At 55.2% G+C, this 26,238-nt stretch overlaps 1 protein-coding gene across 1 annotated transcript in view; it reads right to left on the bottom strand.

Annotated features, from left to right (window-relative positions):
• LOC140385688 (unconventional myosin-X-like) overlaps window positions 1-26,238 on the bottom strand; it is a 706,039-nt gene that overhangs the window by 448,015 nt on the left and 231,786 nt on the right. The window contains exons 4-7 of the mRNA XM_072468099.1: window positions 24,218-24,405; window positions 23,378-23,512; window positions 15,305-15,429; window positions 6,658-6,671 (exon numbers count right to left, since the gene is read on the bottom strand). Coding sequence (XP_072324200.1) covers window positions 6,658-6,671; window positions 15,305-15,429; window positions 23,378-23,512; window positions 24,218-24,405 — 462 coding nt within the window. The remainder of the gene's footprint in view (window positions 1-6,657; window positions 6,672-15,304; window positions 15,430-23,377; window positions 23,513-24,217; window positions 24,406-26,238) is intronic.

Raw genomic sequence — 26,238 nt, 5'->3', positions numbered from 1 at the left:
TGGGACTGGGATTGACCGTGCTCTGGCCCAGGGTGATTGTGTTGGGACTCCGGGGCCTGTGGGACTGGGATTGACCGTGCTCTGGCCCAGGATCATTGTGTTGGGACTCCGGGGCCTGTGGGACTGGGATTGACCGTGCTCTGGCCCAGGATCATTGTGTTGGGACTCCGGGGCCTGTGGGACTGGGATTGGCCGTGCTCTGGCCCAGGATCATTGTGTTGTGAGTCCGGGGCCTGTGGGACTGGGATTGACCGTGCTCTGGCCCAGGATCATTGTGTTGTGAGTCCGGGGCCTGTGGGACTGGGATTGACCGTGCTCTGGCCCAGGATCATTGTGTTGTGAGTCCGGGGTCTGTGGGACTGGAGTTGACCGTGCTCTGGCCCAGGGTGATTGTGTTGTGACTCCGGGGCCAGTGGGACTGGGATTGACCGTGCTCTGGCCCAGGATGATTGTGTTGTGAGCCGGGGTCTGTGGGACTGGGATTGACCGTGCTCTGGCCCAGGGCAATTGTGTTGTGAGCCGGGGCCTGTGGGACTGGAGTTGACCGTGCTCTGGCCCAGGATGATTGTGTTGGGACTCCAGGGCATGTGGGACTGGGATTGGCCGTGCTCTGGCCCAGGGTGATTGTGTTGTGAGCCGGGGCCTGTGGGACTGGGATTGACCGTGCTCTGGCCCAGGGTGATTGTGTCGGGACTCCGGGGCCTGTGGGACTGGGATTGACCGTGCTCTGGCCCAGGATGATTGTGTTGGGACTCCAGGGCCTGTGGGACTGGGATTGGCCGTGCTCTGGCCCAGGGTGATTGTGTTGTGAGCCGGGGCCTGTGGGACTGGGATTGACCGTGCTCTGGCCCAGGGTGATTGTGTCGGGACTCCGGGGCCTGTGGGACTGGGATTGACCGTGCTCTGGCCCAAGGTCATTGTGTTGTGAGTCCGGGGCCTGTGGGACTGGGATTGACCGTGCTCTGGCCCAGGGTGATTGTGTTGGGACTCCGGGGCCTGTGGGACTGGGATTGACCGTGCTCTGGCCCAGGGTGATTGTGTTGTGACTCCGGGGCCTGTGGGACTGGAGTTGACCGTGCTCTGGCCCAGGATGATTGTGTTGTGACTCCGGGGCCTGTGGGACTGGGATTGACCGTGCTCTGGCCCAGGGTCATTGTGTTGTGACTCCGGGGCCTGTGGGACTGGGATTGACCGTGCTCTGGCCCAGGGTCATTGTGTTGTGAGTCCAGGGCCAGTGGGATTGGGGTTGACCGTGCTCTGGCCCAGGGTGATTGTGTCGGGACTCCGGGGCCTGTGGGACTGGAGTTGACCGTGCTCTGGCCCAGGGTGATTGTGTCGGGACTCCGGGGCCTGTGGGACTGGGATTGACCGTGCTCTGGTCCAGGATGATTGTGTTGTGACTCCGGGGCCAGTGGGACTGGAGTTGACCGTGCTCTGGCCCAGGATGATTGTGTTGTGACTCCGGGGTCTGGGGACTGGAGTTGATCGTGCTCTGGCCCAGGGTCATTGTGTTGTGACTCCGGGGCCTGTGGGACTGGAGTTGACCGTGCTCTGGCCCAGGATGATTGTGTTGTGACTCCGGGGCCAGTGGGACTGGGATTGACCGTGCTCTGGCCCAGGGTGATTGTGTTGTGACTCCGGGGCCTGTGGGACTGGGATTGACCGTGCTCTGGCCCAGGTGCCGTAACACTGCCCTGTGTATTCTGAAATATCTCCTTAAATGGTTGTCACTGCATCGCCATTGATCTATCACTTTACCCAATATTCCAATTCACTTCAGCCTTCACACCCTCATAACTGGCCTTATGTAGATTTTTAAAAATAGAGGGTGATTTAACGCCAAAAATCAGAACCCCGTTTTGGACATGTATAGTGGGGTGTGCCTTGGTGGCTGCAAACCGAGAGTGGCCCTGTTATCAAACAGGCCTCAATTTCACAGCCTCTGATTTACTCTCACATTTCTCTATCCTTTCATTCCCCGGAATTGTGTCTTTCTGTTTTGTATCTTCGCATTGACTTGCCACATCTTCCCAAATTTGATCCTTCACTTCCACTATTTAGTTTAAACCCCTCTCTAGTTCCCAGTTATTCCGTTTGGCCGCCTCAGTGGTATGGCCCTCACTTTTCCCCATTACTGGTGTCTGTGCCTCACGAACTGGATACCATCTCTCCCACCTCTGAGCCCACATTCATCTCTCCGATCTGATTTGTCCTGTCCCAGTTTGCACGTGGCTCAGGTAATAATGATGGAGGAAATGTCATTGTTGAAGCATCTTGGAGACCGTGTGGTCACATGGGAATGCGATGACAGGGCTGCAAAACAGGTCATGGGGCAGGAGCCCGGGAGTGATTGCTCGGTGCGCAGGCAGGGTCATGGGGCAAGAGCCCGGGAGTGATTCCTCGGTGCGCAGGCAGGGTAGGATAAATTGCCCTTAGTGTCCAAAAAGGTTAGGAGGGGTTATTGGGTTACGGGGGTAGGGTGGAAGTGAGGGATTAAGTGGGTCAGTGCAGACTCGATGGGCCGAATGGCCTCCTTCTGCACTGTATCTTCTATGTTCTACGTTATTTATATGGTGTCAGGAGTTGGCAGGAGGGCACATCGACCTACTCGTTGTTGGTGACATATTGCAGGCAGTTGGGAAAGGTTTGAGAAGGAGATGTATTGACTGCGAAGCCGCATTGTTCAACAAGTCAAAAAAGGTACAGACTTAAACCGTGGTGAAATTAGTGGCCCGATGGCAGTCAGAAAATGTGATTATTTATGTGCCGGATGGTGGAAGAGAAAAATGAATAATCCAGGAAAAGTTTGAGAATAACTACTGCCCGGAAATGACTTCCGGTTTCGGCCTTGACCAGCCTGTGGCACTCGAGGCCAGGTCGGAGCGACTGGTCAAGGTGAGGGTGTTGACCAGTGTGTGGGACTCGAGGCCAGGGCGGAGCGACTGGTCAAGGTGAGGGTGTTGACCAGTCTGTGGGACTCGAGGCCAGGGCGGAGCGACTGGTCAAGGTGAGGGTGTTGACCAGTGTGTGGCACTCGAGGCCAGGTCGGAGCGACTGGTCAAGGTGAGGGTGTTGACCAGTCTGTGGGACTCGAGGCCAGGGTGGAGAGACTGGTCAAGGTGAGGGTGTTGACCAGTCTGTGGGACCCGAGGCCAGGTCGGAGCGACTGGTCAAGGTGAGGGTGTTGACCAGTCTGTGGGACTCGAGGCCAGGGCGGAGCGACTGGTCAAGGTGAGGGTGTTGACCAGTGTGTGGGACTTGAGGCCAGGGTGGAGAGACTGGTCAAGGTGAGGGTGTTGACCAGTGTGTGGGACTCGAGGCCAGGGCGGAGCGACTGGTCAAGGTGAGGGTGTTGACCAGTGTGTGGGACCCGAGGCCAGGGCGGAGCGACTGGTCAAGGTGAGGGTGTTGACCAGTCTGTGGGACCCGAGGCCAGGGTGGAGAGACTGGTCAAGACCCAAAGGGGGCTGAAAGGCAACCAAGAAAGCCAATCCTGTCGGCACAATTTAAGAATCGTGGGGCTGCCGGAGGGGAGGAACTCCACAGACCACCAGCAACGATCGGGAAGCAGGTCGGCAAGGGGGGCTTCACCAAGACCCCGGGGTTAGACCGTGCCCACAGGTCGCTTTGGCAGCGTCAGCGGTCCAGGGCTGCCGAGCACCCACGGGCAATAATCGCGAAGCTCCATGGGTATCAGGACAAAGAGCGGATCCTGAGATGGGCGAAGCGCGCTCGAGGAAGGACATTCCATCTGCACGCACCAGGGCATTGGCACTGACCCGGCCAAGTGCCAGGCAGAATTCAACGGTGCAAATCCACGCTGTACAAAAGTGGGGGGTGTTTTGGCAGCTCTACCCTGCCAAGCTGTGGGTCATACATCAGGGCAAAGAAATCTACTTTGACATCCGAGAGGAGGTTGACAAGTTCATCGGGGAAAATGAAGCGGGACAGCAACAATAGGTGATTGTCAGAGCTGAGAGACAGGGTGACCACATGCAGGGGTGTGTGAGGTGGGGGAGCGGATGGGGTTAATTGGGGTACATGAAAGTTAGAGGAGCTGCTACACAGCAAACAAGCTGGTATATGGAGGAACAGCGAAGGAGGAGGGGAAAAAACAGAATCTCTGGGGAAATGAAGGGCCCGAGGCGAGGATCGGCGGGAGGGTAGTAATGGGAGCAAAACCTAGGGAGGGGGTCTAGGAGTGGAAATACAAGGGCAAGAAGGCAGAGGGGGGAGGGAAGAGGACAGAGGATAGAGTGCTGGTTGCAACAGGGTGCACATGGAGGTGGTGAAAATGAGGAAGTAGCCAGCAGCCATCTTGAATGGCCTCTGAACAAGGGCAGGCCCAGACAAACAGGGCTAGGCCCGGACAAACAGGGCTAGGCCCGGACAAACAAGGCGAGGCCCGGACAAACAGGGCGAGGCCCGGACAAACAGGGCGAGGCTCGAACAAACAGGGCTAGGCCCGGACAAACAAGGCAGGCCCGGACAAACAGGGCTAGGCCCAGACAAACAGGGCTAGGCCCGGACAAACAGGGCAGGCCCGGATAAACAGGGCTAGGCCCGGACAAACGCCCGGGCAAACAGGGCGAGGCTCATACAAACCTTTTATATGTTGAAAAAATCTTTTCCTATCTTCCTTTATATTACTAGCTAGCTTGCACTCGTACTTCATCTTCTCTCCCCTTATTTTTTTTTAGTTGTCCTTTGCTCGCTTTTAAAGGCTTCCCAATCCTCTGGTTTCCCACTAATTCTCGCCACTTTGTATGCCTTTTCTTTAGCGTTTATGTTGTCCTTGACATCCCTCGTCAGCCATGGATGCCTTGTCCTCCCCTTAGCATGTTTCCTCCTCCTTGGGATGAATTTCTGTTGTGCCTCCGAATAACCCCCAAAAACTCCTGCCATTGCTGTTCCACCGTCTTCCCTTTTCCACTCAACTCTGGCCAGCTCCTCCCTGATGTCTTTGTAGTTACCCTTATTTAATTGTAATTCCGTTACATCTGATTGCAGTTTCTCCCTCTCAAACTGCAGGGTAAATTCTATCATATTGTGGTCACTGCTCCCTAAGGGTTCCTTCACCTTAAGTTTGCTAATCAAGTCTGCCTCATTACACATCACCAAATCCAGAATTACCTGTCCCCTAGTAGGCTGTCACAAGCTGCTCCAAAAAAACATCTCTTAGACATTCCACAAATTCCTTTTCTTGGGATCCACTGCCAACCTGATTTTCCCAGTCCATCTGCATATTGAAGCCCCCCATGATTATTGTAATGTTGCCTTTTTTACAGCCTTTTCTATCTCCTGATTTATTTTCTGCCCCACATCCTGACTACTGCTGGGGGGCCTGTAGATCTGTGTTTCTGGAACCCAGCTCTTCACTCACCTGAGGAAGGAGCTGCACTCCGAAAGCTAGTGATTCGAAACAAACCTGTTGGACTTTAACCTGGACCTCTTGGTGTTGTAAGGCTTCTCGCTGGGTTATTGAGGGCTGAGATGAGGAGGCATTTCTTCACTCAGAGGCTAATTTTTGTAATTTTCTGCCCCAGTGTATTGTCGAGGCTCAGAAATTGAGTATGTTGAAGACTGAGAGTAAGAGATATTAAAGATATCAAGGGATAGTTTGGGAAAAGTGTGTTGAGGTAGAAGATCGGTCATAATCGAGATGAACGGCGGAGGCAGCTGAATTGCCAAATAGCCAACTCCTCATCGAGTCCTCATCGAGTCCTCATCGAGTCCTCATAGAATCCTCATCGAGTCCTCATAGAGTCCTCATAGAGTCCTCATAGAGTCCTCATCGAGTCCTCATAGAGTCCTCATAGACTCCTCATAGACTCCTCATAGACTCCTCATCGAGTCCTCATCGAGTCCTCATCGAGTCCTCATCGAGTCCTCATAGAGTCCTCATAGAGTCCTCATCGAGTCCTCATAGACTCCTCATAGACTCCTCATCGAGTCCTCATCGAGTCCTCATAGAGTCCTGCTCTTCACCTTGTTCCTGACAATCTGTTTAAATGGAAGATTATGGGCGATTTCGGTTGTGTGCTGCGGCAGTGCCAAGAGGTCTGAGTTATGAATTCAATTCCCACCATTTCCCAGCTGGGAATTTAAATCCAATTAAATAAAAAGCTAATCTCTGTAACTGTAATTATTAAACTACCAATTATTATAAAACCCATCTGGTCACCAATGTCCTTCAGGGAAGGCAATCAGCCAGCCTTGCCTGGTCTTGCATACCCGTGACAGCAATGTGGTCGACTGTTACCCTGTGAAATGATCCAGCACAGCGCTCCCACCACCATCTCAAAGCAACTCAGCCACCAGAAAGCAATCAATGATTAAGACGATGAAAGGGTTTGATTGGGCAGACAGGGAGTTACCATTTCCTCTGGTTGGGGGGAGTCCAGAACAGGGGGGGGGGGGCAGAACCTTCAAATGAGGAGCAGGATGTTCCGGGTGATAATACAAAGGGGGTGGGAACCTGGACCCCGTCTCAGTAAACAGCTGAGGATGGGGGTCATTGGGGCAATAGAGCCGATGGGATTTTGTTTGGGACGGGTGTGGAGCAAATGGAATAAAGACAGGAAATGGAGACAGTTCAGCCAATCCGATTGGACGGCGGGGGGATTGGTTTCCTCTGAGTGATTCAAGAAAACTCACCTTTTCCAGTAAGTCTACAGCGGGGTTAAGGTGTTAAACAGTCACCAGGAACTTCCACCTCACCCCTCACCCCTCACCCCAAACCCGAACCCCCGAACCCCTCACCCCAAACCCGAACCCCTCACCCCAAACCCGAACCCCCGAACCCCTCACCCCAAACCCGAACCCCTCACCCCAAACCCGAACCCCCGAACCCCTCACCCTAAACCCAAACCCACGAACCCCTCACCCCAAACCCGAACCCCCGAACCCCTCACACCAAACCCGAACCCCCTCACCCCAAACCCGAACTTCCGAACCCGAACCCCCGAACCCCTCACCCCAAACCCGAACCCCCTCACCCCAAACCCGAACCCCCGAACCCGAACCCCCGAACCCCTCACCCCAAACCCGAACCCCCTCACCCCAAACCCGAACCCCCGAACCCCTCACCCCAAACCCTCATCCCCGAACCCCTCACCCCAAACCCGAACCCCTCACCCCAAACCCCAAACCCGAACCCCCGAACCCGAACCCCAAACCCGAACCCCCGAACCTCTCACCCCAAACCCGAACCCCTCACCCCAAACCCGAACCCCCGAACCCCTCACCCCAAACCCTCACCCCCGAACCCTCACCCCAAACCCGAACCCCTCACCCCAAACCCGAACCCCCGATCCCCTCACCCCAAACCCGAACCCCTCACCCCAAACCCGAACCCCCGAACCCCTCACCCCAAACCCGAACCCCTCACCCCAAACCCGAACCCCAAACCCCTCACCCCCAAACCCGAACCCTCACCCCCAAACCCCTCACCCCCAAACCCCTCACCCCCAAACCCCTCACCCCCAAACCCCTCACCACCAAACCCCTCAACCCCAAACCCCTCACCCCCAAACCCCTCACCACCAAACCCCTCACCCCCAAACCCCTCACCACCAAACCCCTCACCCCCAAACCCCTCACCCCCAAAGCCCTCACCCCCAAACCCCTTACACCCAAATCCCTCACCACCAAACCCCTCACTCCAAACCCCTCACCCCCAAACCCCTCACCCCCAAACCCCTCATCCCCAAACCCCTCACCCCCAAACCCCTCACCACCAAACCCCTCATCCCCAAACCCCTCGCCCCCAAACTCCTCACCACATAACCCCTCACCCCCAAACCCCTCACCCTAAACCCTCACCCCCAAACCCTTCACCCCTGATCACCTCACTCCTCACCCCCAAAACCCTGACCCCCTAACCCCTCACCCCAAACCCCTCACCCCCAAACCCCTCACCCCCAAACCCCTCACCTCCAAATTCCTCACCCCAAACCCCTCACCTCCAAATTCCTCACCCCAAACCCCTCACGCCCAAACCCCTCACCACCAAACCCCTCACCCCCAAACCGCTCACCTCCAAACTCCTCACCCACAAATCCCCTCACCTCAAAACTTCCTTGCCCCAAAAGCCCCTCGTCCCAAAACCCCTTGCCTCCAAATCCCTCACCCCCAAACCCCTCACCCCCAGACCCCTCACTCCAAACCCGTCACTCCTCACCCCCAAACCCCGAACCCCAAACCCGACCCCCCGAACCCCCGAACCCATTACCTCAAACCCGAACCCCCGAACCCGAACCCCCAAACCCCTCACCCCCAAACCCCTCACCCCCAGACCCCTCACCCCAAACCCGTCACTCCTCACCCCCAAACCCCTAACCCCCAAACCCCTATCCCCCAGACCCCTCACCCCAAACCCGTCACTCCTCACCCCCAAACCCCTAACCCCAAACTCCTCACCCCCAAACCCCTCCCCCAAACTCCTCACCCCAAATCCCCTCACCCCAAAAACCCCTCGTCCCAAAACCCCCTTGTCCCAAAACCCCCTTGCCCCCAAACCCCTTGCCCCCAAATCTCTCACCCCTCACCCCCAAACCCCTCACCCCCAAACCCCTCATCTCCAAACTCCTCACCCCAAATCCCCCTCGTCCCAAAACCCCTTGCCCCCAAACCCCTCATCCCCAAACCCCTCACCCCAAACCCGTCACTCCTCACCCCCAAACCCCTAACCCCAAACCCCTCACCCCCTAACCCCTAACCCCTAACCCACAAACCCCTATCCCCCAAACCCCTATCCCCCAAACCCCTCACCCCCAAACCCCTCCCCCCAAACTCCTCACCCCAAATCCCCTCGCCCCAAAAACCCCTCGTCCCAAAACCCCCATGTCCCAAAACCCCCTTGCCCCAAACCCCTCACCCCCAAACCCCTCACCCCTCACCCCAAACCCGTCACTCCTCACCCCCAAACCCCTCACCCCCAAACCCCTCACCCCCAAACCCCTAACCTCCAAACCCCTCACCCCCAAACCCCTCACCTCCAAACTCCTCACCCCAAATCCGATCACCCCAAAAAACCCTTGTCCCAAATCCCCCTCATCCCAAAACCCCTTGCCCCTCAAACCCACCAACCCCAAAACACCTCACCAGGTACGTGTTTAAACTTGCCCCCAGGTTCCAGTGGCCTTCATTTCCGGGAGCGGGAGAGAGAGAGGGAGCCGGAGCGCAGCGAGTGCAGCTTGGGATTCAGGTAGGTGCGTAAGTGTTTGATTTTTACCTCTATTTAAGTTGGGCGGTTGCTAAACCCGAGACACTACACTTGTAGTGTCTCCCACCCTTCCACCTCCTCTAACCTAAGGGGGTGAGTGAATATCAGGTAAGCTCTCTCTTTTCTGTTTCTTTTATCCGCAAGTTATAGCTTCAGATTTTCGGTGGGAGCAGTGGCCAGGGGTCTGTCAGGAAGGTAAGTAGCTGGGAGAAATTTAACTCCTCGTGGGTTGGTAAGTATTGTGATTTAAGTAAAATCCATATTCCTTTCACTTATTCATTATTTGATATATTTGTAATCAGTTACGGTAAAGTGTAAAAATGTCAGGAGATCCCAGACCCGTGTTATGCTCCTCGTGCTCAATGTGGGAGTTCAGGGACGCGACCGATGCCCCGACTCCTTCATGTGTGGGACGTGTGTCCAGCTGCAGCTCCTGTTAGACCGCATGACGGCTCTGGAGCTGCGGATGGACTCACTCTGGAGCATCCGCGATGCTGAGGAGCTCGTGGATAGCAGGTTCAGTGAGTTGGTCACACCGCAGATTAGGACTGGTGAGGGAGACAGGGAATGGGTGACCAAAAGGCAGGGAAAGAGCAGGAAGGCAGTGCAGGTGTCCCCTGTGGTCATCTCCCTCCAAAACAGGTATACCGTTTTGGATACTGTTGGGGGAGATGACTCACCAGGGGAAGGCAGCAGTAGCCAGGCTCATGGCACTGTGGCTGGCTCTGCTGTACAGAAGGGCGGGAAAAAGAGTGGCAGGGCTATAGTCATAGGGGATTCAATCGTAAGGGGAGTAGACAGGCGTTTCTGTGGTCGAAAACGAGACTCCCGAATGGTATGTTGCCTCCCGGGTGCATGGGTCAGGGATGTCTCAGATTGGCTGCAGGACAAACTGAAGGGGGAGGGTGAACAGCCAGTTGTTGTGGTGCATATAGGCACCAACGATATAGGTAAAAATCGGGATGAGGTCGTACAATCAGAATTTAGGGAGTTAGGAGATAAGTTAAAAAGTAGGACCTCAAAGGTAGTAATCTCAGGATTGCTACCAGCGCCACGAGACAGTCAGAGTAGAAATTCAAGAATAGTCAGAATGAATACGTGGCTTGAGAGATGGTGCAGGAGGGAGGGGTTCAGATTTCTAGGACATTGGAACCGGTTCTGGGGGCGGTGGGACCATTACAAATCGGATGGTCTACACCTGGGCAGGACTGGAACCAATGTCCTAGGGGTGCTTTTGCTAACACTGTTGGGGAGGTTTTAAACTAATGTGGCAAGGGGATGGGAACCAGATTAGGGAGTTAGAGGTCAGTAAAGAGGCAGCAACTAAAGCCAGTAAGGTACTAGATAATAAACTCAATGTGACTAAGGGGAAGAGTAGACAGGGAAGAGATGAAGAACGCAAAGGGACAGGTGGTCTGAGGTACATTTGTTTCAATGCGAGAAGTGTAGCAGGTGAGACAGATGAACGTAGGGCTTGGATTAGTACCTGGGAATATGATGTTATTGGTATTACGGAGACTTGGTTGAGGGAAGGGCAAGACTGGCAACTAAATATCCCAGGGTCTAGATGCTTCAGGAGGGATAGAGAGGGAGGTAAAAGGGGTGGAGGAGTTGCATTATTGGTCAGAGATGATATCACAGCTATGATTAAGGAGGGCACGATGGAGGATTCAAGCACTGAGGCAATATGGGTAGAGCTAAGAAATAGGAAGGGTGCAGTAACATTGTTGGGACTTTACTACAGGCCTCCCAAAAGCGAGCGTGAAGTAGAGGTACAAATATGTAGACAGATTATAGAAAAATGTAGGAGCAATAGGGTGGTCGTGATGGGAGATTTTAACTTCCCCAGCATTGAATGGGACTCATGTAGTGTTGGAGGCGTAGATGGAGCAGAATTTGTAAGGAGCATCCAGGAGAGCTTTTTAGAGCAGTATGTAAATAGTCTAACTCGGGAAGGGGCCATATTGGACCTGGTATTGGGGAATGATCCCAGCCAGGTGGTTGATGTTTCAGTCGGTGATTACTATAGGAATAGCGATCACAATTCCGTAAGTTTTAGAATACTCATGGACAAAGACGAGAGTGGTCCTAAAGAAAGAGTGCTAAATTGGGGAAAGGCCAAGTATAACAAAATTCGGCAGGAGCTAGGGAATGTGGATTGGGAGCAGCTGTTTAAGGGTAAATCCACATTTGAAATGTGGGAGACTTTTAAGGAAAGGTTGATTAGAGTGCAGGACAGACATGTCCCTGTGAAAATGAGGGATAGAAATGGCAAGATTAGGGAACCATGGATGACGGGTGGAGTTGTGAGACTAGCTAAGATGAAAAAGGAAGCATACATAAGATCTAGGCGACTTAAATCTGATGAAGCTTTGGAGGAATATCGGGAAAGTAGGACAAATCTCAAACGCGCAATAAAGAGGGCTAAAAGGGATCATGAAATATCTTTGGCTAACAGGGTGAAGGAAAATCCCAAAGCCTTTTATTCATATATAAGGAGCAAGAGGGTAACTAGAGAAAGGATTAGCTCACTCAAAGACAAAAGAGGGAATTTATGCGTGGAGTCAGAGGAAATGGGTGAGATTCTTAGTGAGTACTTTGCATCGGTATTCCCCAAGGAGAGGGACATGATGAATGTTGAGGCGTGGGATGGATGTTTAAATACTCTAGGTCAAGTCGGCATAAGGAAGGGGGAGGTTTTGGGTATTCTAAAAGACATTAAGGTGGACAAGTCCCCAGGTCTGGATGGGATCTATCCCAGGTTACTGAGGGAAGCGAGGGACGAAATAGCTGGGGCCTTAACAGATATATTTGCAGCATCCTTGAGCACGGGTGAGGTCCCGGAGGACTGGAGAATTGCTAATGTTGTCCCTTTGTTTAAGAAGGGTAGCAGGGATAATCCAGGGAATTATAGACCTGTGAGCTTGACGTCAGTGGTAGGCAAACTGTTGGAGAAGATACTGAGGGATAGGATCTATTCACATTTGGAAGAAAATAGACTTATCAGTGATAGGCAGCATGGTTTTGTGCAGGGAAGGTCATGTCTTACAAACCTAATAGAATTCTTTGAGGAAGTGACAAAGTTAATTGATGAGGGAAGGGCTGTAGATGTCATATACATGGACTTCAGTAAGGCGTTTGATAAAGTTTCCCATGGCAGGTTGATGGAAAAAGTGAAGTCGTATGGGGTTCAGGGTGTACTAGCTAGATGGATAAAGAACTGGCTGGGCAACAGGAGACAGAGAGTAGTGGTGGAAGGGAGTGTCTCAAAATGGAGAAAGGTGACTAGCGGTGTTCCACAGGGATCCGTGCTCGGACCACTGTTGTTTGTGATATACATAAATGATCTGGACGAAGGTACAGGTGGTCTGATTAGCAAGTTTGCAGATGATACTAAGATTGGTGGAGTTGCAGATAGCGAGGAGGACTGTCAGAGAATACAGCAAAATATAGATAGGTTGGAGAGTTGGGCAGAGAAATGGCAGATGGAGTTCAATCCATGCAAATGCGAGGTGATGCATTTTGGAAGATCTAATTCAGGAGCGGACTATACGGTCAATGGAAGAGTCCTGGGGAAAATTGATGTACAGAGATATCTGGGAGTTCAGGTCCATTGTACCCTGAAGGTGGCTGCGCAGGTCGATCGAGTGGTCAAGAAGGCATACAGCATGCTTGCCTTCATCGGACGGGGTATTGAGTACGAGAGTCGGCAGGTCATGTTACAGTTGTATAGGACTTTGGTTCGGCCACATTTGGAATACTGCGTGCAGTTCTGGACGCCACATTCCCAGAAGGATGTGGATGCTTTAGAGAGGGTGCAGAGGAGGTTCACCAGGATGTTGCCTGGTATGGAGGGTGCTAGCTGTGAAGAAAGGTTGAGTAGATTAGGATTGTTTTTGTTGGAAAGATGGAGGTTGAGGGGGGACCTGATTGAGGTCTACAAAATTATGCGGTATGGACAGGGTGGATAGCAACAAGCTTTTTCCAAGAGTGGGGGTGTCAATTACAAGGGGTCACGATTTCAAGGTGAGAGGGAGAAAGTTTAAGGGAGATGTGCGTGGAAAGTTTTTTACGCAGAGGGTGGTGGGTGCCTGGAACGCTTTGCCAGCGGAGGTGGTAGAGGCGGGCACAATCGCATCATTTAAGATGCATCTAGACAGATATATGAATGGGTGGGGAACAGAGGGAAGTAGATCCTTGGAAAATAGAAGACAGGTTTAGATAAAGGATCTGGATCGACGCAGGCTGGGAGGGCCAAAGGGCCTGTTCCTGTGCTGTAATTTTCTTTGTTCTGCTTTGTTCACCCCAAAACCCTTCGCCCCCAAACCCTCTCATCCCAAACCCCCTCACCCCAAAACCCCAAACCCCCAAAACCCTTATCCCCAAACCCCCTCACCCCCAAAACCCTTATCCCCCAAAACCCCTCACCCGAAAACCTCACCCCAAACCCCGTTGCCCCCAAACCCCTTGCCCCAAAACCTTTGCCCCCAAATCCCCTTGCCCCAAACCCCATCACCCCAAAACCCTCGGCCCAAAACCTTTCACCCAAAACCCCCTCACCCCAACCCTGATCCCCAAACCCCCTCACCCCAACCCCTCACCCCAAACCCCCTCACCCAAAATGCATCACTCCAAAACCCCCTCACCCCAAACCCCTCACCCCAAGCCCCCTCGCCCCAACCCCCTCACCCAAAACGCATCACTTCAAAACCCCCTCACCCAAAACCCCTCACCCTGAAACCCCCTCACCCCAAAACCCCCTCACCACAAAACCCCACATCCCAAAACCCCCTTGCCCCAAACCCCTTGCCCCAAAACCCCCTCACCCCAAAACCCCCTCACCCCAAAACCCCCTCACCCCAAAACCTCCTCACCCCCAAAACCCCTCACCCCAAAACCCCTCACCCCAAACCCGCTCACCCCCAAAATCCTTATCCCCCAAAACCCCTCACCCGAAAACATCACCCCAAACCCCCTTGCCCCCAAACCCTTTGCCCCCAAACCCTTTGCCCCCAAACCCCTTGCCCCAAACCCCTTGCCCCAAAACCACATCACCCCAAAACCCTCGGCCCAAAACCTTTCACTCAAAACCCCCTCACCCCAACCCTGATCCCCAAACCCCCTCACCCATAATGCATCACTTCAAAAACCCCTCACCCCAAACCCCCTCACCCCAAAACCCCTCACCCCCAAAACCACTCACCCCCAAAACCACTCACCCTAAAACCCCTCACCCCAAAACCTCACCCCAACCCCCTTGCCCCAAACCCCTTGCCCCAAACCCCTTGCCCCAAAACCACATCACCCCAAAACCCTCGGCCCAAAACCTTTCACTCAAAACCCCCTCACCCCAACCCTGATCCCCAAACCCCCTCACCCATAATGCATCACTTCAAAAACCCCTCACCCCAAACCCCCTCACCCCAAAACCCCTCACCCCCAAAACCACTCACCCCCAAAACCACTCACCCCAAAACCCCTCACCCCAAAACCTCACCCCAACCACCTTGCCCCAAACCCCTTGCCCCAAAACCCCATCACCCCAAAATCCTCGGCCCAAAACCTTTCACCCGAAACCCCCTCACCCCAACCCCGATCCCCAAAACCCCTCACCCCAAAAACCTCTTGCCCCAAAACTCCCTCACCCCCTCATCCTGAAACCCCTCACCCCAAAACCCGACATTCCAAAACTCCCTCATCCCCAAAAAAACCTCGGCCCAAACCCCTTCACCCAAACCCAGACCTCAAATCCCTCACCCCAACACTCCCATCCCAAACCCCTCACTCCCAAACCCCTCACTCCCAAACCCCTCAATCCCTAAACCCCTCACTCCCAAACCCCTCACTCCCAAACCCCTCAATCCCTAAACCCCTCACTCCCAAACCCCTCACTCCATACCCAAGGTACCTCTATTCTTCCAGTAAGTCATTACGTGGTTGCCACTCTGAGGGCATGATCGAGCGGCCTAACCGCGCGCCGCGGCAGTGACCAATGGCTGATTGTCAGAGAGCAGAATAGGAGGGTCGACATGGTGATTGTCGCCCTCCACTGAGGTGCGCTCAGGGCCAGAAGGATACAGTCAACAATGGCACCACCTTGAATGTTCCCACTCTGGGAGAAGTGAAGCTGGATGAATTTTCCAAACCGGCTGGAGTTGTTGTTGTAAACAGTTTTGGCATTCCCGAAGGCTTCCATAACGGGGCTGCAGGTAAAGATTCTGACGATTAATACAGTGACTGTGCAAAACCCTGCTGTCCACGTCCGAACCCACTCCCCACGTCCGAACCCACTCCCCTCGTCCGAACCCACTCCCCACATCCGAACCCACTCCCCACGTCCGAACCCACTCCCCACGACCGAACCCACTCCCCACGTCCGAACCCACTCCCCACGTCCGAACCCACTCCCCACGACCGAACCCACTCCCCACGTCCGAACCCACTCCCCACGTCCGAACCCACTCCCCACGTCCGAACCCACTCCCCACGTCCGAACCCACTCCCCACGTCCGAATCCACTCCCCACGTCCGAACCCACTCCCCACGTCCGAACCCACTCCCCACGTCCGAACCCACTCCCCACGTCCGAACCCACTCCCCACGTCCGAACCCACTCCCCACGTCCGAACCCACTCCCCACGTCCGAACCCACTCCCCACGTCCGAACCCACTCCCCACGTCCGAACCCACTCCCCACGTCCGAACCTACTCCCCACGTCCGAACCCACTCCCCACGACCGAACCCACTCCCCACGTCCGAACCCACTCCCCACGACCGAACCCACTCCCCACGTCCGAACCCACTCCCCACGTCCGAACCCACTCCCCACGTCCAAACCCACTCCCCACGTCCGAACCCACTCCCCTCGTCCGAACCCACTCCCCACGACCGAACCCACTCCCCACGTCCGAACCCACTCCCCACGTCCGAACCCACTCCCCACGTCCGAACCCACTCCCCACGTCCGAACCCACTCCCCTCGTCCGAACCCACTCCCCACGACCAAACCCACTCCCCACATCCGAACCCACTCCCCACGTCCGAACCCACTCCACACGTCCGAACCCACTCCCCACGACCGAACCCACTCCCCACATCCGAACCCACTCCCCACGTCCGAACCCACTCCCCACGACCGAACCCACTCCCCACATCCGAACCCACTCCCCACGACCGAACCCACTCCCCACATCCGAACCCACTCCCCTCGTCCGAACCCACTCCCCACGACCGAACCCGCTCCCCACGACCGAACCCGCTCCCCACGACCGAACCCGCTCCCCACGACCGAACCCGCTCCCCACGACCGAACCCACTCCCCTCGTCCGAACCCACTCCCCACGACCGAACCCACTCCCCACGACCGAACCCACTCCCCACGACCGAACCCACTCCCCTCGTCCGAACCCACTCCCCACGACCGAACCCGCTCCCCACGACCGAACCCACTCCCCACGACCGAACCCACTCCCCACGACCGAACCCACTCCCCTCGTCCGAACCCACTCCCCACGACCGAACCCGCTCCCCACGACCGAACCCGCTCCCCACGACCGAACCCACTCCCCACGACAGAACCCACTCCCCACGACCGAACCCACTCCCCACGACCGAACCCACTCCCCACGACCGAACCCACTCCCCACGACCGAACCCACTCCCCTCGTCCGAACCCACTCCCCACGACCGAACCCACTCCCCACGACCGAACCCACTCCCCACGACCGAACCCACTCCCCTCGTCCGAACCCACTCCCCACATCCGAACCCACTCCCCTCGTCCGAACCCACTCCCCACGACCGAACCCGCTCCCCACGACCGAACCCACTCCCCACGACCGAACCCACTCCCCACGACCGAACCCACTCCCCTCGTCCGAACCCACTCCCCACGACCGAACCCACTCCCCACGACCGAACCCACTCCCCTCGTCCGAACCCACTCCCCACGACCGAACCCGCTCCCCACGACCGAACCCACTCCCCACGACCGAACCCACTCCCCACGACCGAACCCACTCCCCACGACCGAACCCACTCCCCTCGTCCGAACCCACTCCCCACGACCGAACCCGCTCCCCACGACCGAACCCGCTCCCCACGACCGAACCCACTCCCCACGACTGAACCCACTCCCCACGACCGAACCCACTCCCCACGACCGAACCCACTCCCCACGACCGAACCCACTCCCCACGACCGAACCCACTCCCCTCGTCCGAACCCACTCCCCACGACCGAACCCACTCCCCACGACCGAACCCACTCCCCACGACCGAACCCACTCCCCACGACCGAACCCACTCCCCTCGTCCGAACCCACTCCCCACGACCGAACCCACTCCCCTCGTCCGAACCCACTCCCCACGTCCGAACCCACTCCCCACGACCGAACCCACTCCCCTCGTCCGAACCCACTCCCCACGACCGAACCCACTCCCCTCGTCCGAACCCACTCCCCACATCCGAACCCACTCCCCACGACCGAACCCACTCCCCACGACCGAACCCACTCCCCACGACCGAACCCACTCCCCTTGTCCGAACCCACTCCCCACGACCGAACCCGCTCCCCACGACCGAACCCACTCCCCACGACCGAACCCACTCCCCACGACCGAACCCACTCCCCTCGTCCCCCACCCCCACACCCTCATCCCCCACCCCCCCACCCCCAAACCCACTCACCCCCAAACCCCTCACCCCCAACCCACAACCTCCTCACCCCCAAACCCCCTCACCCCCAACCCACAACCTCCTCACCCCCAACCGCCTCACCCCCAACCCCCTCACCTCCAACCCCCTCACCTCCAACCCCCTCATCCCCAACCCCCTCACCCCCAACCCCCACACCCCCAACCCTCTCACCCCCACACCCCCAACCCCCTCACCTCCAACCCCCTCACTCCCAACCCCCAACACCCTCACCCCCAACACCCTCACCCCCAACCTTCTCACCCCCAAACCCCTCACCCCCAAACCCCTCACCCCCAACCCCCTCACCCCCAACCCCCACCCCCACATCCGAACCCACTCCCCACGTCCTAACCCACTCCCACCCCCATTCCCGGAAATCTCGGTATTTGCTGAATTATATTTGTCTGACAACACCTCGATTTTAAAACTGTCCAAGGTCTCACGCCCTCCCTATCTCTGGAATCCCCTCGAGTCCCTCACGCCTCACAAATATCTCCACGCCTCGAAATTCAACTCTTGCACATCTCCAATATCCATCATTCCACCAATCCCCTCAGCCCCCAACCTCAAACCCCTCACCCCCAACCACCCTCGCCCCAACCCCGCACCCCCAACCCCACCCCCTCCCCCCACCCCCAACCCCCACACCCCCAAACCCCTCACACCCAACCTCCTCACCCCCACCCCCTCACCCTCACCCCTAACCCACTCACCCCCGCCACCCTCACCTCCAACCCCCTCAGCCCCAACCCTTTCACCCCCAACCCCCTCACCCCCAAACCACTCACCCCCAAACCACTCACCCCCAACTCCCAACCTCCTCACCCCCAAACACCCTCACCCACAAATGCCTCAACCCCAACCCCCACCCCCTCATCCCCAACCCCCACCCCCTCATCCCCAACCCCTTCATCCCCAACCCCCTCACCCCCAACCCCCTCACCCCCAACCACCTCACCTCCATTCCCCTCACCCCCAACCTCCTCACCCCCAACCTCCTCATCCCCAATCCCCTCACCCCCAACCCCCTCATCCCCAATCCCCTCACCCCCAACCCTCTCACCCCCAACCCTCTCACCCCTAACCCCCTGACCCCCAACCCCCTCACCCCCAACCCCCTCACCTCCAACCCCCTCAACTCCAACCCCCTCACCCCCTACCTCTCACCCCCAACCCCCTTTCCCTCACCCCCAACCCCTCACCTCCAACACCCTCATCCCTCGCTCCCAACCCCTTAGCCCGACCCCTTGCCCCCAACCCCCTCGCCCCAACACTTTCACCCCTCACCCCAAATCACTCACTCCACACCCATCCCCCCAAAACCCAGTGTGTGTGGAACTGTATCCCAGTGAGAGTCAGTGTGTGTGGAACTGTCCCCCAGTGAGAGTCAGTGTGTGTGGAACTGTATCCCAGTGAGAGTCAGTGTGTGTGGAACTGTACCCCAGTGAGAGTCAGTGTGTGTGGAACTGTATCCCAGTGAGGGTCAGTGTGGGTGGAACTGTATCCCAGTCAGAGTCAGTGTGTGTGGAACAGTATCCCAGTGAGAGTCAGTGTGTGTGGAACTGTATCCCACTGAGAGTCAGTGTGTGTGGAACTGTACCCCAGTGAGAGTTTGTGTGTGTGGAACTGTATCCCACTGAGAGTCAGTGTGTGTGGAACTGTATCCCAGTGAGAGTCAGTGTGTGTGGAACTGTATCCCAGTGAGAGTCAGTGTGTGTGGAACTGTATCCCAGTGAGAGTCAGTGTGTGTGGAACTGTATCCCAGTGAGAGTCAGTGTGTGTGGAACTGTATCCCAGTGAGAGTCAGTGTGTGTGGAACTGTATCCCAGTGAGAGTCAGTGTGTGTGGAACTGTACCCCAGTGAGAGTTTGTGTGTGTGGAACTGTATCCCACTGAGAGTCAGTGTGTGTGGAACTGTATCCCAGTGAGAGTCAGTGTGTGTGGAACTGTATCCCAGTGAGAGTCAGTGTGTGTGGAACTGTATCCCACTGAGAGTCAGTGTGTGTGGAACTGTACCCCAGTGAGAGTTTGTGTGTGTGGAACTGTATCCCACTGAGAGTCAGTGTGTGTGGAACTGTATCCCAGTGAGAGTCAGTGTGTGTGGAACTGTATCCCAGTGAGAGTCAGTGTGTGTGGAACTGTATCCCAGTGAGAGTCTGTGTGTGTGGAACTGTATCCCAGTGAGAGTCAGTGTGTGTGGTACTGTATCCCAGTGAGAGTCTGTGTGTGTGGAACTGTATCCCAGTGAGAGTCAGTGTGTGTGGAACTGTATCCCAGTGAGAGTCAGTGTGTGTGGAACTGTCCCCCAGTGAGAGTCAGTGTGTGTGGAACTGTATCCTGTGAATGTCAGTGTGTGTGGAACTGTAGAAGGGTAGCAAGATAATCCAGGGAACTACAGGCCGGTGAGCCTTACGTCAGTGGTAGGGAAATTACTGGAGAGAATTCTTCGAGACAGGATCTACTCCCATTTGGAAGCAAATGGACGTATTAGTGAGAGGCAGCACGGTTTTGTGAAGGGGAGGTCGTGTCTCACTAACTTGATAGAGTTTTTCGAGGAGGTCACAAAGATGATTGATGCAGGTAGGGCAATGGATGTTATCTATATGGACTTCAGTAAGGCCTTTGACAGGGTCCCTCATGGTACAAAGAACAAACAAAGAACAAAGAAATGTACAGCACAGGAACAGGCCCTTCGGCCCTCCAAGCCAGTGCCGACCATGCTACCCGACTAAACTACAATCTTCTACACTTCCTGGGTCCGTATCCCTCTATTCCCATCCTATTCATGTATTTGTCAAGATGCCCCTTAAATGTCACTATCGTCCCTGCTTCCACCACCTCCTCCGGTAGCGAGTTCCAGGCACCCACTACCCTCTGCGTAAAAAACTTGCCTCGTACATCTACTCTAAACCTTGCCCCTCTCACCTTAAACCTATGCCCCCTAGTAATTGACCCCTCTACCCTGGGGAAAAGCCTCTGACTATCCACTCTGTCTATGCCCCTCATAATTTTGTAGACCTCTATCAGGTCGCCCCTCAACCTCCGTCGTTCCAGTGAGAACAAACCGAGTTTATTCAACCCCTCATCATAGCTAATGCCCTCCATACCAGGCAACATTCTGGTAAATCTCTTCTGCACCCTCTCTAAAGCCTCCACACCCTTCTGGTAGTGTGGCGACCAGAATTGAACACTATACTCCAAGTGTGACCTAACTAAGGTTCTATACAGCTGCAACATGACTTGCCAAATTCTTATATTCAATGCCCCGGCCAATGAAGGCAAGCATGCCGTATGCCTTCTTGACTACCTTCTCCACCTGTGTAGCCCCTTTCAGTGATCTGTGGACCTGTACTCCTAGATCTCTTTGACTTTCAATACTCTTGAGGGTTCTACCATTCACTGTATATTCCCTACCTGCATTCGACCTTCCAAAATGCATTACCTCACATTTGTCCGGATTAAACTCCATCTGCCATCTCTCCGCCCAAGTCTCCAAACAATCTAAATCCTGCTGTATCCTCTGACAGTCCTCATCGCTATCCGCAATTCCACCAACCTTTGTGTCGTCTGCAAACTTACTAATCAGACCAGTTACATTTTCCTCCAAATCATTTATATATACTACAAAGGTCCCAGCACTGATCCCTGTGGAACACCACTGGTCACAGCCCTCCAATTAGAAAAGCATACTTCCATTGCTACTCTCTGCCTTCTATGACCTAGCCAGTTCTGTATCCACCTTGCCAGCTCACCCCTGATCCCGTGTGACTTCACCTTTTGTACTAGTCTACCACGAGGGACCTTGTCAAAGGCCTTACTGAAGTCCATATAGACAACATCCACTGCCCTACCTGCATCAATCATCTTTGTGACCTCCTCGAAAAACTCTATCTGTGCAGGAACTGTGTTGTCGGGGGCGAGGGGTCTGTTTTGTGGGGGAGGATGAGAAGGAACTGTGTTGCCGGGGGTGACGGTCCTGTTTTGGGGGGGAGGATGAGCAGGAACTGTGTTGTCGGGGACGAGGGGTCTGTTTTGGGGTGGTGGAGGTGCAGGAACTGTGTTGTAGGGGGCGAGGTTCCTGTTTTGGGGGGGAGGATGAGCAGGAACTGTGTTGTCGGGGGCGAGGGGTCTGTTTTGGGGGGGGATGTGCAGGAACTGTGTTGTCGGGGGCGACGGTCCTGTTTAGGGGGGGAAAAGGTGCAGGAACTGTGTTGTCGGGGGCGAGGGTCCTGTTTTGGGGGGAGGGTGAGCAGGAACTGTGTTGTCGGGGGCGACGGTGCTGTTTTGGGGAGGAGGATGTGCAGGAACTGTGTTGTCGGGGGCGAGGGTCCTGTTTTGGGGTGGGGGATGTGCAGGAACTGTGTTGTCGGGGGCGAGTGTCCTGTTTTCGGGGGGGGGGATGTTCAGGAACTGTGTTGTCGGGGCCGAGGGTCCTGTTTTGGGGTGGGGGATGTGCAGGAACTGTGTTGTCGGGGGCGAGTGTCCTGTTTTGGGGGGGGGGATGTGCAGGAACTGTGTTGTCGGGGCCGAGGGTCCTGTTTTGGGGTGGGGGATGTGCAGGAACTGTGTTGTCGGGGGCGAGTGTCCTGTTTTGGGGTCGAGGGAGTGCAGGAACTGTGTTGTCGGGGCCGAGGGTCCTGTTTTGGGGTCGAGGGTGTGCAGGAACTGTGTTGTCGGGGCCGAGGGTCCTGTTTTGGGGTGGGGGATGTGCAGGAGCTGTGTTGTCGGGGGCGAGGGTCCTGTTTTGGGGTCGAGGGTGTGCAGGAACTGTGTTGTCGGGGGCGAGGGTCCTGTTTTGGGGTCGAGGGTGTGCAGGAACTGTGTTGTCGGGGGCGAGGGTCCTGGTTTGGGGTCGAGGGTGTGCAGGAACTGTGTTGTCGGGGGCGAGGGTCCTGTTTTGGGGGGGGGGGTGCAGGAACTGTGTTGTCGGGGGCGAGGGTCCTGTTTTGGGGTCGAGGGTGTGCAGGAACTGTGTTGTCGGGGGCGAGGGTCCTGTTTTGGGGTCGAGGGTGTGCAGGAACTGTGTTGTCGGGGGCGAGGGTCCTGTTTTGGGGGGGGGGTGCAGGAACTGTGTTGTCGGGGGCGAGGGTCCTGTTTTGGGGTCGAGGGTGTGCAGGAACTGTGTTGTCGGGGGCGAGGGTCCTGTTTTGGGGTCGAGGGTGTGCAGGAACTGTGTTGTCGGGGGCGAGGGTCCTGTTTTGGGGGGGGGGGTGCAGGAACTGTGTTGTCGGGGGCGAGGGTCCTGTTTTGGGGTCGAGGGTGTGCAGAAACTGTGTTGTCGGGGGCGAGGGTCCTGTTTTGGGGGGGGGGGGGTGCAGGAACTGTGTTGTCGGGGGCGAGGGTCCTGTTTTGGGGGGGGGGTGCAGGAACTGTGTTGTCGGGGGCGAGGGTCCTGTTTTGGGGGGGGGGCTGCAGGAACTGTGTTGTCGGGGGCGAGGGTCGCTTGTCCATACCTGCTGCCGAGAATGGCTTGTTCCACATGGTTGCTCCTCTCCTGGGATGCGGCTCCCGATGATCTCTGGCTCATTACGGACAGGAATTGGAGCAGTAACTTCGTGCTCTCGGTCTTACCAGCTCCACTCTCGCCACTGTGCAGGTCGCAGGTCACCGGTCACAGGCCAGGGAGTTAAACATCCACAAGTTAGACCATCTCTTGCTGCACTTTATTGAACTACTTTCCACATCAGAGTAATTGGCAGCAATTCTCTTGTTAGATAAATATCCAGATAGCTTGAAAAACACCTTTTGAAGATTGAAAGTCAAACTGACAATTGGCTTAGCACAGTGGGCTAAACACCTGGCTTGTAAAGCAGAACAAGGCCAGCAGCGTCGGTTCAATTCCCGTTCCAGCCTCCCCGAACAGGCGCCGGAATGTGGCGACTAGGGGCTTTTCACAGTAACTTCATTGAATCCGACTTGGGACAATATGTGATTATTATTATTATTTATTAATTCACAACTTTCATTGAAAGTGGACAGGAATCTGGCTAATTGTAGTTAAATCCCAACTGGTCCATGGGAATACTTCCGGCATTCCCTCCCCCGTCCAGACTAATCTGTGAGTCCAGCCACACATTGATACAGACGATTCTTAACTGGGATTGAGGGATATGGAGAGAAGGTGGGTCGGTGGGATTTTGAGATCTGGGTATTTTTGTTCTAATTATTTCCCCTGTTGCTAACTCTGGTTGATTGAGACACTGTTGAGGTCGGCACAGAGAGTGGAGTAGGGTTGGGGGTTGGGCGGGGGGGGGCGTTGCTTTTGGGACTGGGAGACAGTGGAACTCACGTACCTGATCAGAATACACTGACTGTCCTGCCTCTTCCACAAGCAGCAGTAACACTCATTGGCAATTGCAAAGATGTGCGGTGGGAGCTCTCCGAGCTGGTGTCTGCTGTATAACTCCACCGTGTGGGAACTGTACAGACTCTCGATGCACTTGTAGGGATTCACAGCAGTCAGAATGGAGCCAATGTTAGTCTGCAAAAACAGGCACAAAGAAAATTGGTGCAAGCGGCCATTCAGCCCATCCAGCGTGCTGCAACATTCAATCTGATCATGTCCAATCCTCTATCCAACTCCGCACTCCCGCTCTCCCCATACTCATTGACGCCTTTAGTATCTAGAAATCTGGATTATTGTGTGCAGTTTTACAAAGAACAAAGGAAAGTACAGCACAGGAACAGGCCCTTCGGCCCCCAAACCTGTACCCATCATGATGCCCGAACTAAAAAAACACCTTCTGCCCTTACTCGGTCCGTATCCCTCTATTTCCCCATGTGCATCTCCCCATCCAGATGCCTCGTAAATGTTGCTAATGTGCTGCTTCCACCACCTCCTCTGGCAGCGCGTTCCAGGCACCCACCACTCTCTGTGTGAAATACCAACCCTGCACATCTCCCTTAAACTTTCCCCCTCTCAGAGAGAGCGAGAGAGACTGACACCGACCCACTCACAGAGAGGGATCCCCTGGGGGTGTACAGGGGATAAAGAAGGAAATTAGGAGGGCAAAAAGGGGGCATGAGGTAGTTTTGGCCAAGAGGAATAAGGTGAATCCAAAGGGATTCTTTAAGTATATTAAAGGAAAAAGAATAATTAGTGAGAGAATAGGAATCCTCAAGGATCAAAGTGGACACGTATGTGTGGAACCACAGGAGATGGGCGAAGTTCTCGATGAATACTTCTCCTCATGTTTATTGTGGAGAAAGACAGGAAGACTTGGGAAGCTGGGAAGGTCGGTGCCGATATATTGGGGACAGTTCGCATTGCAGTAGAGAAGGTGATGAACGTATTAAAATGTATGAAGCTGGATAAATCTCCTGGCTCTGACCAGGTACATCCAAGAACACTGCGTGAGGCGAGAGATGAAATTGCAGGAGCCCTGGCTGAGATATTTGCATCATCGTTAGCCAAGGGTGAATCATAGAATTTACAGTGCAGAAGGAGGCCATTCGGCCCATCGAGTCTGCACCGGCTCTTGGAAAGAGCACCCCACTTAAGCCCACACCTCCACCCTATCCCCGCAACCCAGTTACCCCACCCAACACTAAGGGCAATTTATCACGGCCAATCCACCTAACCTGCACATCTTTGGACTGTGGGAGGAAACCGGAGCACCCGGAGGAAACCCACGCACACACGGGGAGGACGTGCAGACTCCCCACAGACAGTGACCCAGCGAGGAATCGTACCTGGGACCCTGGAGCTGTGAAGCAACTGTGCTAACCACTGTGCTACTGTGCTGCCCCACAATATGTGATGTACCAGAAGACTGGATGGTAGCAAATGTTGGGCCTTTATTTAAGAAGGGCTGCAAAGAAAAACCTGGGAATTGCAGACCGGTAAGTGGTGGGTAAGTTACTGGAGAGGATTCTGAGGGATGTACAGGCATTTGGAAAGACAGGGTTCGATTAGGAGTAGTCAGCACGGCTTTGTGCTCGGGAGATCATGCCGTACAAATCTGTTAGAGCTCTTTGATGAGTTGATGAGGGCAGGGTGGTAGACGTTGTCTATATGGACTTTGGTAAAGGCCTTTGATAAAGTTCCACATGGTAGGCTGCTCTGGAAGGTTAGATCAGATGGAATCCAGGAACAACTGGCAAATTGAATATACAATTGGTTTGATGGCAGGAAGCAGAGGGGAATGCTGGAAGGATGCTTGTCGGACTGGAGGCCTGTGATTCGTGGCGTGCCTCAGGGGTCAGTGCTGGGCCCATTGCTGTCTGTTATCTATATAAACAATTTGGATGAGAATGTACAAGGCATGATCAGTAAGTTTGCAGATGTCACTAAAACAGGTGGACAGTGAGGAAG

The sequence above is a fragment of the Scyliorhinus torazame genome, chromosome 2 (genome assembly GCF_047496885.1).
Source record: "Scyliorhinus torazame isolate Kashiwa2021f chromosome 2, sScyTor2.1, whole genome shotgun sequence".
Taxonomy (NCBI): Eukaryota; Metazoa; Chordata; class Chondrichthyes; order Carcharhiniformes; family Scyliorhinidae; genus Scyliorhinus; species Scyliorhinus torazame.
This window is presented reverse-complemented; position numbering and strand designations above follow the sequence as displayed.